Here is a 12,315-nt window from a genome sequence, read left to right on the forward strand (position 1 = left end):
TGGGACATAGCAAGAATTGTTTCCTTAGCGTTAATTATTGTATTTATATTAAATGGAGACTTTGGGATTTTTAACAAATTTTGAATGTTGGAACACAGATCGAAAAAAAACTTTAGGATAAAAAATCATAATTTCATTGATATGTGTTTAGAGTTAATGATATTTGCCTCATAATAAAAAAATGAGCTTGTATTTTAATTTTTTTCATTCTTTATAATTTTATAATTTTGACGTTTTTTCAGTTTTTACCAAAACCATTCAAACAGATTATATTTTTGTTTGTGTTCTGATTTACCTCAAGTAATGGAAATTAATATTTCATTCAACAATGGAAATTCATGACGGTTGAAAAACAATTTCACTTCTAAACAAGATATAACATCATCAAAACATAAGTATTACTTTGGAAAAAAAACTGAAGCAAACTTTACTATCCAACATGAATGTACTTTTTTTTAAATCATTTGATTCTTTGAATTATTACCACAGCTCTAATAAAGGCATCAAATGCTGTATTGAATTCCCAGCTTGATCAAATGCTGTATTGAATTCCCAGATATTTCGACGGTAACATTTCAAAAGGCATCATGTACATTTTGGCACTTTCTGGGTTATTGTATATTCTGAAAGTACTTCTAATAAGCCACCTCTCCACCAAAAATGAGCAAAAGTTACTTCAGTAAAGTCTGTTTAATCATGATTTTAAATAAAGTAACATAAACAAAATCTCTGCCATCAGCAGTCCCTGTTTATATAGCCCTGTCAACCTGTCAAACAAAAGGCTACATAAACCTCGTGACGAAAAAAGCAACATGAAAAAGCGCCATGTACATTCGGCGAAGAAAAACGAATCATAACAAAGCGCCCCCCTCAGTGACAGCAGGGTGATATCGACGTTGGTGATTTCAAAAGAAGTTATGTTTGTTTTTCTCAAATAAAATTACGGAAATAATGTTTTATTGAATATAGATGATCAAGTATCAACAAAAGCAACATTTTTCATCGTTTTTTATCATTAGAACATCTTATTTTGCTTTTATATAAAAATAGTAATTGAAAATGGATGCTCATCATTCAAATGCGTTTTTCTCAAAACGCATGGTTTGTACATGATGCTTTTTGAAATGTTGGCATCGAATTGCTTACGTTGATAGTGTTATGCATTTTTCAAATTCAAAATCTGATGCATTTCACCGAAGGTCATTTCGCTGAATTGGACGTTTCACCGAAGAAAGTTTTCGCCGATTTTTTTTTTGTTTTAAAAAATCATGCGATTATAGCTTTTTATTTATTTAAAGATGAACAAAAGCTATTAGGGGAACAGCATCTAATTCCAGCGTGCCTCTAATGTTGGCAGGTCAGAACTTTGACATTCAATCAAAGCTAATTAAAAGCGTTTTCAACTGAACTCGAGTGATAAAAAGCTCAATAAGAAGTGAGCAAGCAAGTTTCTATCAAAAGTTTAGCAAAATTAATTGTTTAAATAGTGAAAATCAGCAAATTGGATGGAGTTAGGAGCGAGTGCTTAACCTGCCAAACATACGAGAATTTACCCTATATTAAGCTTTTTGTTTATTTTTGCAGAAATTATAAACATTTTAGGTAATCTAAAAACTCGACTAAAACTCTTTTTTCGTTAATATGGTTATGGCCTCACAAAAAATGATATCGAAAGATTTTGTCTCGCAACAAAACAATTCAAAGAATGTAAACACCCTGCAATTTAATTATGAGTTCACCATTGTTTGCTAAAAATGCTTACCTAAACATAAGAATCTGCCAATGATACAAACAAATACAGATTTTATTCTGTAAACTTATACTTTGATTCCAAGGATTTTTTTAAAGAACTGCTCACGTTCAAAAGAATGCAAATCTGGAGTTTTTTTTTTGAAAAAGTTTAATAAACCAAATTTCCAAATTTTGCTTTTTGGGTGTTTTTATAACCGCCTTGAGTCAGGGGTATTAAAAAACACCCAAAAAGCAAAAACTGAAAATTTGGTTTATTGGACCTTTTCAAAAAAAAACTCCAGAAATGCTCACAGAAATGAATGAATGGAAAAACTCACGAAAATAAGCTAACAATTTTTTTTTTGTCAATATTTCAACTTCTGATTTATTTTTCTATATCCATTTTCTTCTGCACTTCCTACAGGAAGTGAGCAAGCGAGTTTCTATCAATTGTTTTGCAAAATAAGTTGCATCGCACTGCTATGTGGGTTCCGTTATTTGTTTAAAAGGACAGACAATGCACACTCACACACCCTCAAACGCACAGACTGTATGCAATCTGGCTGCATTCATCGCCTGAGGGCAAAACGCGAATCAATGAGAGAGAGAGCAAAACGAAAGGGTGAGAAGTGAGCATAACTTTTCCCTTCGAGCGCAGGGGCTTGCGTTCACGTGCACGTGTGCGTGATATGATTGCTGTTTGCTGTTTTTATGCACATTGCCAGCAGACACCATCATCAGATCTCTCTCTCTCTCTTTCTCTCTCCCCCTTGGGACGCATAACTTTACTTTGCTTTTGCAGTTTCAGCTCAATGCGTCCTGTTGGATTCAATCGCTGTGATGATGAGTTTGTGTGGGAATGATGTTTGTTCTACGTACGTAAATATTTAAATTTCGAGGGGTTGAAAACGACTATGGTGGAGGGTGTTTTGTATCATTTTATGTCGTTGCTGCATTTTGAATGATGTCGGAGTGAATGTTCTTGAATCTTAGGGGAATTTATCTTATTGTATTATGTTTGTGGGAAAATAATTCGCAAGGGACTTGAAGAAATAATGGATTTAACCGTTTTCCCACGATTTTACCATTTTTGGTACAGACAGAATTAAAATATCGTGGCATGCCAATTTCTAAAATTTTGAATTTCACGTCACACTACAAATTGCTTAAAACAATCGTGAAAATGAAAATATTTTATTATATAGTCCAGACTCGATTATCAGTAGGCATAGGCAAAATTTCACATCGGATAATCAAAACTTCGGATAATCGAGTCACAATTTTTGTTTTCTTTGTCTAATTTTTGATTGTCGAGCTTGAAAGTGATAAAATTTTTAAAATCCATGATGACGGCCAAAGTGGCGGTGATGAAATATTGGAAAAATGTATTTTTAAATGAAACAGGTAATCAACTATTCAAATTTGATTAAAATATCGTCGCAGAACTCGAATTTGATGTTGAAAGTAAAAAAATAAAAAATAACGAAAATTTTTTTTTTTGCAATTCCGTCGTGAAACTACTTACTTTTCCTGTCATTCTTGAACGACGAAATAGCCTACTTTTCTGTACCAAAAATAACAGAATCGAATAGCAACACTTTTCAAAATAAATGCTGAAAAGTTCTACTTTTCAGAACTGAAATGGGTGCTGAAAAGTTGAACTTTTCAACACTTGTTTCGAAAAGTAACACTTTTCAACATTTTTTTGATTTAAAAGATTTATTGACAAAATACATGAAAATTTGACTTAAAATTTCACTCAATGGGTGTTTTTCGGATTTGCAAAAAATGTTGTATGAAACTCGTTGCAAAACTTGATTTTTTCAGCACTCTTCGTATTTTTCCAACTCTGTGAACCTCGTTGGATAAATGTACGACTCGTGCTGAAAAAATCCTCTTTTTGCAACTTGTTGCATAAACTACTATTTCGTGATTCGATTATCCGAAGTCCCATACAAACCTTCGAATAATCAAAATTTCGGATAATCGAGTCTGGAATGAGATTGTGTACAGGAAAATTACATTAAGAATTAGCAAAAGTCCAAGACAGAAAATATTACCACAGACAAACAGACGGGACACTCGAGTTCGGAACCATCGTCCTTCAATAACCGAGTCAAAAACGGTTATTTCAAATGCAATCATGAGGTTCTGCCATTGAAAACGGAACCGACCCACCGTCATCTTCGGGCGTTTTCATTTCATCGAGTACTGAATATCAGTAACAACAAAATTATTTCAAAGCTGTTGATGTTTATAATCGAGGGGCGGGACAGTAGTAAAAAATTAAATAAATTAATTAATTAACAGCTGAAATTAATTAATTAACGAGAAATTAACGATTGTTTACGATCAAAACATCGCCACCTCTTTTTACACCACATTGATTTGACAGTTCGATATTGCGCACAATTTTTGTTGTTGATTTTATTACACCGCAAGCGGAAGCAAACTTTGTCGGCGTGCTCGATGGGGGAACCACGCACCAATAATACCATATCCGAGCGGAACGTTATAGTGGTCGAGCTGCGGCTTACCTTGGCAGAAGTCAGCTGAATCAACTCCAAGTTTTGCAACTCCGTTGCTACTATACAGATGAACCGTCTCCACGTTCACGCCGACCTGTACCGTAGGAATAACCGTTTCGCATACCCAAAGGAGAATCCCTGTACCAAAAAGCGCATCTTCCGGCGAAGTGCCTCCGTCGGCAACCAACATGCGTCTGTGTGTTATCTTCCCTGTGCGATCGCGTTCCGGTTGCATCTTCCATCAACGCTATCGACGTGGACTTGCTTAGTACTTGTCGCAAATGATGTTCTGCCGCCGGAAGAAATCCTGCCCACCCGACAACAGGAATCGGACTTTATCGTGGCCGAACATATGAACACGGATGACTCTTCGGTGGGGATTGAAATTACGGAGGAAGCGTCGCCGACAGAAGTTCTACAGTAAAAAGGCAATCAAAAACCGGACCTTAGTTGATCTTCAATTAATTATTTCTTCGTTTTATGCCATCGTCATCGGTACCGTAGCAGACAATTTTCCAAGGATCTAACCCGGATGGTTCACGAGTAGGATCCGCGAATTGCGACCAACGAGTCGTCGCAAACTTCGAGCGCGAGCAACCCAAACTCCGCAGACGAACTAAACGGTATCTACTTGACGGTGAACCGGGCCAGCAACGACGCGCTAGAAGAAATCATCGATCACAGCGGGATGCACTCTCCGGTCGACCTGATGCAGGCCAAGATGAAGGTAGTTTTTGAAAATTTGGTGAAAATGCAGCCAAACACTCGCTGCGATATCATACGACCCTGCTCCCGGAGGACGACGCCATCCTTGAGGATCTGGTCTTCCCAGCCAACGTCGTGCTGCCGAACAATCATGAACGACCAGCTCATCGTGGGAAGCATAAAAACAAGCAGAAGATAGTCTATTTATTGTTTTAAATCAAGCAACTCTAAGCCAAAAGTACTAACACGCAGCAAAATTAAAAAAATATAAAAAAATAATTGCACTTTTATGTATGTGCCGATGCATGACATGCATCTTTCTTCCTTTTTTCATTTAATTCATAGAAATGAATAGTTAATAGTCCGAAACGACTGCTCAACACAGTGCCGTTCTGCCGCCTTGGGGGCAAAAACGCCAACGCAACCGCCAGCAGCCATCCGGCCACGGGTAAATCCCTTATTCAAAGAGACTGAAGCCCACGTCGTCATGCTCCACGGTTCGGACACCTCCTTCTTCTTTTCCTCCTTCTTCTCCTCGGCGGCAGCGGTCGGGGCAGGACCACTGAACGGCATCTCGCGGCCGGAAGCGATCAGTTCCTCGACGGACTTGACCTATAGCTCGTTAATCACCTTGTTGACGCGGGTCGAGTCGGCCTCGTTACCGACTGAGCTCAGATCTTATCAGTGTAGGCATTTCCGGCGAGGCAAAAGGTATGCAGCCTCGTCACGTATTTTGTTTAAAGTGCAAACGGAGAACCCAATCCGATCCAATCTTTGTGATGTTCTGCTTGCACTGGCCCACTGCGAATCCTGCTCATCTGCTCTAGACCTGCTGTTCTTTTTGCAGGTTTAAAAGCAACCTGCAAGATGTCAAAAAATTACTTGAAAAATAAATATCAGGTGTCAATATTACCCGAAATAACCTCCACCGGTATGATTGAAGGATGTTCCACTGCGGTAAACAGGCCCGGCAGGAAGTGCAGATGAACGCGGTCATCGTTCTGTCTTTAAGGAAGCTGCTATTTTTTCGATGAAAATTAGATTCACATTGGAGAATGGAACACCTTTTGCAGCATCTAGCAAACGAGATTCCTTCCAGAAACAGTCTTTAAAACAAATTTGAAACTAAAGAATGACCGGCATCGGCACATTTTTAGCAAGAACAAAATCAACACAAATTTGACAGACGGGTGCGTGAAGGAGACGTAAAACAAATCAATGTTTTCGACAAAGTAGGTTGGGCGCTGTCAAATGTTAGTTGACAAGCGGAATTTAATTCCTTAATATATTTATTGCGAAAATTAAATATATTAAGCCCAGTTTCGCGCCCCTCGTTTATAATCGTATAGGCTTGATCGTCTCACGCATACATTGACATGACACATGACAGTAATGGGTATGTATTGGTATGTTTGGGCTGCGCTTCGGCATCAGCTCACCAGGCAGCGCTGGCGTCGTCGTAATATGGTGGTTTGATGAAGGACGATGGATTTCAAAAATAATTTGTATGGAGAGTCTCGTCTGTTTGTCTGTGATATAAGCCTGAAAAACATATCTGTTCTATTTTGTGACAGAAATTTGTCAGCTGAATTCTGGTGTTTTTTTTTTAAAAAAAGGTCCAAAAAACAAAATTTTCAGCTTTTGATTTTTTTATGTTTTTAAATACCCCTGACTCAAGGTGGTTTCAAACACCCAAAAAGCAACATTTTACAATTTGGTTTATTGGACCTTAAAAAAAAAAAAACAAAACTCTAGAATTATTCTGTTCAGCTACACCCTAACCAAAAATCATGATTTTCTGAGTTCAATATCCCACTTTTCATACGATTTGATCTTTGGAAGGACTTTTTTGATCGATTTGGTGTCGAAGGTCGCTTTTTTAGTTTGTACCCCGTTGGTTGGTCAAAGTCAAACTAAAAAGCGACGAACTGTCACTTTTTAGGCAGCGCTCACGCACACTATCACAACAATCGTTTGGTAGTGTGTGTGAACTCCGTGTAAAAGGGGTGTCAAACTAAAAAGTGACCCCGTTCGTTTGACAACAGTTGGTGTCAAACCATCGGGGTTTGAATGTATAATATTATAATACATTATATCTATTGCAATCTCTACCATTATTTTTTGAAATATTTTCTACTTTTTTATATTTTTAATTAAACTTTAGAGCGAGTCCACGAGCAAAGCATACCCATCTCGCATCAACTTCAGCAATCTGTCTGAAATTTTCAGGGGTTGTTTGTACATGTAAAACTAGCATCTGGCCAAAATATGAGCACTCTAGGTCAACGGGAAGTGGGGAAAATCGGGACACAAAGTTTGCAGGTTCGACAACGTCAAAAATTTTAAAAAGGCTATAACTTAGGCAAAAGTTAATTTAATTTAAAAATTCAAAATGCATCTGAAAGGGCTTAAAAAATGCAGCAAAATGCAGGGAGAAGCATCCCAATTGGTTAAATCTAAAGGGAGTTATTGGCATTTTAGTGAAAAAATTGCATAATTTTTAAACTCAAATAAAAAAGTGTTCCATCCAGATATCAACTCGGTTCGACCTGCAGCTTGTAGGGGACATCTGGGACTACCATCTGAGACTGAGAACGCTTTGGGTAAGGCAGTTTAACATATTAAATATACAATTTTACTTTTAGTGAATTTTTGGTTGTACATTTTTCCAGTAATAATTTTATCATATTCGTGTTCCTGAGACAATTTCACAATAGAAATATGAATAAAAATGTTTATTTTCATCAATTTTAACCCTTTTAGAAATGAAAGTTATAAAAAATTAAGAAGCTGCTTTTTTCTGGTGTCATCTAGTATCCTTGGAAACGCACTTGATTTTTAATAAATGTGAATCGAAGATTTGTTTGAACTTTTATTTTTGAAAGGGTTAAAATAATGAAAATAAACATTTTTATGTATGTTTCTATTGTGAAATTGTCTCAGGAACACGAATATGATAAAATTATCACCGGAAAATTTGATCTAAGTGGTCCCCCGAGCAAAAATGTACAACCAAACAATTCACTAAAAGGCGATTGTCCACACACAAAAAAATATTACGGTAATGACAAAAGTAACTTATTTTAGAATTAAAAAGTTGATGAAATTTGCTACATTAAAAGTTTTTTTCTTGTTTTGAAAATGAAAACTTTTACTGCTACAGTTTTTGAAAATCTCATTGCTCACTTAATTAAAAGTTTACACTTTTAATTCGACAGTAAAATTTCTTTCATTTTGTCGTTCTCGTGTAACCGTGTTCGCTTAAGTCCAAAATGTAAACAAACGTTTTGGTGATTCCGGTGAGTGGAGGTCGACTATCAAAACAGAACGCGGCCGCTGCCAGGACTTGGGACGCGGAAACCTTTGAAAGAAGATGGTGCCGGGCTCGGGTGCGGGTGCGGGCACGCTCCATGCAAAACAAAATTTTATTTGTATGGAAATTGTCCACGATGGGAGGGGAGGGTTGAGATTTCTAAAAAAGTGTCCACGTGGTTTATTGATGGTCCCGAAGCTATTTTTTTATTTTTTCCATCCAAATTAATTTTTTTTCCTTAAATATTTATTTGGCTTCTTATGATTTACACATTTTTGGGCCAGGTTTTAACAATTTAACACTTTATTTTCTTCTTCTCGGGATGGCTGAAGTCTAGATCTGGTGTGTCGTCTTCAGTTGTTTGTCTTCTGGGATCGTTCGGTGTTTGCTGTGGAATTTTGTGATCGTTGATTGTGTCGATGGGTGTTGGTTTTTTGTTTTCACTTTCTTCCATTGTTGCTGAACCACGCGGCTTCACGGTCAGCTTCTTTTGTTGTTCTGTATCTCGTTCGTTATTGTCGGTGACGGTATTCTTTTGGATTTTCGTTTCGTAGCATTTTTGTCCGGTGTGTAGTTTGCGGGAGCAATGGCGGCATGTTTTTGTTTGGTGGCTGTACAAAATGTACGCCGTTTCCTTTTCGATGGTCTCAAATGATGGAATTGGTTTATTGATTCTCATCCGCACCACCCTTACTCCGTTCGGAGTTCCGGGGAAAAAATCCCTCCAGACTTCGTCCCGGATTGATAGCACATCGCCATATTGTTGAAGATGTGCTGCTATCAGGTGGTTTGGCATTTGAGGAGGCAAATCGTGCACCTTTACCTCCGTGGCACCGTTCTCCACAAAAATGGGGATCAGGTACTTTTGGTTTTGGTGGATCATGAAGTGCTTAACGTTGTGGCTTTTTGCAACACTCCAAGCAAGCTCTTGTGTTGTGGCTTCGATGATTACCTGGTTCTTGGAGATATTCCACTGTAAGGTGCGTACAGCCGAGAAATCAAGTTCCAGGTCCTTGGTAAGAAATCTTCTTATTTTGTCCATATCAGGAGAAACTGGCAATACGTTGAAATCGATTACCAGTGAGTTCTTCCGATAATTTGACATCTTGAACACGAGTAATGACGACCTTGGGTCATACCGGCTCACAATAAAAAGTGAAGAATTGCACGGACGTGCGATACACGTCCACTCTGGCTCGCGTTTGAGACTCGACTTGCATCTAAATTAATTACGTCATTTCCAAATCTTACTTGTGCCACACGTCAATCCCACCCCTGCACCGGGTGCCTCGTCAGAAATTCAACCCACCCCTGCCGGTTAAAATTGTCAGCTCTCTCTCAGCGTCTGACATCTGCTGTCATTTTCATTTCTCTCCCTTCGTCAGTCTCCTTCTCATCGTCGTCGCGACTCGACTCGAAATTCCAGCCTCGTTCGGATCCGCCTCTTTTCCGCCGTAAAGTTCCGTTTTTTCGCCTGATTCCGGTCCCATTTTCCGTTTCCGCGACCCATTGCCCACCCGCCGGACGTTCCGGCCACCGTTTCCCGCCCCGGAAGGTGCTCGTTTGCGCGCAAACCGACGGAAATGTGACCATCCGTGGTGGAGCCGTTTCCTTCTTTTTTTTTTGTTTGCCTAAGCTGTCACTTTGTTGTTTGTGTTTTTGTGGTCGGTTTTGTGTCTTGTTTTTGTTCGAGTCGGGGTGGGAAGCAGTTGGGAAAGGAATCCGGCGGCTGCGGGGAAGCAGATTGACAGGCCAGGAGGATTGACCTTTCGGGCAAATTCTGCTAGTTCTGCGGAGAGGACTGCGTGGAATTCGGAGCAGGAATTTAGCGATCGCAGAAGGAATCGAGACGATGTGGAAGTGTCACAAGTGCGGCAAGCCCGTGTTTTTCGGTAAGATTTTCCGATTCTGCTGAGTCAACTTCAAAATGTGCAGTTTTGAACGTTTCGCTTCCGGAAGTTTTATTTGCGATGATAATCGAAAAGTTGCATTTTTTTCTTTCTCCTCAATTATTAACTTCCAGCTGAGCGAAAACAATCGCTGGGCTACGACTGGCACCCGGAATGTCTGCGCTGCGAGGAGTGCGGAAAGCGGCTCAACCCGGGACAACATGCCGAAGTAAGTGGTGTCAATTAGTATTCCTGGCACGTGTGTCTCTTGGTCTTAGTCACCCCGAGGAAATCTTTCCTGGCGATGGCCAAGCCCTCGCGTGGTAGAACAAACTTTAAATCGTAGCGATTTATGAAAGACATCTCTCTCGCGGACGCGGAGATTTGTTTGCGCAGATAACAAACACTCGTTTGAGAGACGATCGCTTTGTGAATGTGTGTTTGAAGGTTTGTTTGTTTTCTTGCTTGCGGATGATGAGTTTTGTGTAGCGCGCAACAAACGCTGCCCGCAAGAGTGGTGGAGTAGGCAAATCGGGCGCACACGCATGCGATATCGGCTTTTATGGAGGGGGAGGTGATATTCGTTGTTCTCTGAACTTTTTTTTTGGGAAGTCCACTTGATGCGGCTTAAAGTTGCGGCGCGAGCTCATGAGCTGTTGAACAGGTTTTTTGGAATGTTTGTTCTTTGTTGTAGAGTTTCAAATCTAGAAGCGAAACGGAGCACAAAATTTAAATGTGTTCATTGTTTTGAACATTTTTATCGTTTAGAAGTGCTTTCACGATTTTTGATAAAATATATATTATTATTTTCTCTTGCCAAGCAATAATAATAAAACTGTGATATTCAAATTATTCTTTTATTTTCTAGCTAATGATTCTTCCTATTCCAAACTTTCCTGACGCATTTATTTTCTTTATCGGCGCTTACCTAGCTATTGCGACTTTTATGCTCGGCTAGAGTACGGTCAACCAAGCTAAGCTAATAATTCTTCCTATTCCAAACTATCAATTATTTACAATACCTAGGCCATGTGTTGTAGAAATCAATGAAACTCTAAATTAGGTACCTAAAATTGTGTCGTGTTTGGAGTATTTTTTCGAAAAGATCAGAAAATTTCACGAGTGGTGTTTCATTTTTTAAAATTGTGAATCAGACCGACACTCTCCGAGATACTGGTGATCAAAAAATGAGGGCTCATTGGACAACACTGAGAAAATATAATTTTTCTGTTTTTAAAACTTTGCATGGCAATATCTCAGCAAAAAAGTTCAAAAAAAGCAAAATATGGAGATTATTTTCAGCTTTTCCAAAATATTTTTTTCAAGAGTTGACAAACGATAAATAAAAAAAAACAACTGTGACTATTTTCAAAAAAGTCGTTCTACTAGTAGTCCATTAAAGAAATGACATAAATTAGTTAATCTTCAAACCTATTTTTAATACTTTTCAACAATTTTAAAAATAATTGAAATCGTATATATATGAAATACGCGGGGTAAGACGGCCACCCATGGGGGGTAAGACGGTCAGTGCTATAAATTAACTTAATAACTTTGCTAAATCCACCCAAATTAGAGCGTCCAATTTCCCGTCCCGGGAAAAAATTTCCCGGGAATTCCCGGGATTTCCCGAAAAAATATATTTCCCGTTTCCCGGGAATTCCCGAAATTCAAACGGAAGTATACATTTTCTTAATATTTGGGCACCAATGTTTTGAAAATCTACATAAAAGAAAACAATGAGAGAACCTAACTTGATTTTATTCATTTCAACCAACTGTCAATTTCATGTCAAGGATTTTTTTCAGATAATATTAATTTCTGAAGCATTCACAACTGGGAATAGATTTTGTTTTTTTTGTTGGGCAACTTAAATAAGTATACAATGAAATGAAAATTATCTATTTTATTTTTGGTAATCTTTTTTAACGGAAATTGTTGTTGTTTTTTTTCGTTTTTTGTTGTTATATCATTTGAAAATAAGACCTGAACCCCTTCCGGCCAATATCAAAACTGAGATTTGTTTAACGTTTTTGTTTACCGTGGAAGAAAATTTTATTAAAGGGTTGAGCTAGAAGAATTTGTTCAATTATATTCGAGAAATTACAATTTAAGCACTGGAAATACCAAGGGCGTAAGAGGATTAAAT

General features: G+C 38.2%; 1 protein-coding gene and 1 pseudogene across 1 annotated transcript in view; one reads left to right on the plus strand and one right to left on the minus strand.

Moving 5' to 3' along the window:
- Positions 1 to 5,148: 5,148 nt before the first annotated feature.
- LOC119765487 lies at positions 5,149 to 5,642 on the minus strand (annotated as a pseudogene).
- Positions 5,643 to 9,649: 4,007 nt separating this feature from the next.
- LOC6042696 (serine-rich adhesin for platelets) overlaps positions 9,650 to 12,315 on the plus strand; it is a 29,104-nt gene continuing 26,438 nt past the window's right edge. Inside the window, exons 1-2 of the mRNA XM_038259156.1 lie at positions 9,650 to 10,169; positions 10,301 to 10,395. Of these exons, the coding sequence (XP_038115084.1) occupies positions 10,130 to 10,169; positions 10,301 to 10,395 (135 nt within the window). The 5' untranslated portion in view covers positions 9,650 to 10,129. The remainder of the gene's footprint in view (positions 10,170 to 10,300; positions 10,396 to 12,315) is intronic.

Source organism: Culex quinquefasciatus, chromosome 1 (genome assembly GCF_015732765.1).
Source record: "Culex quinquefasciatus strain JHB chromosome 1, VPISU_Cqui_1.0_pri_paternal, whole genome shotgun sequence".
NCBI classification, from domain to species: Eukaryota; Metazoa; Arthropoda; class Insecta; order Diptera; family Culicidae; genus Culex; species Culex quinquefasciatus.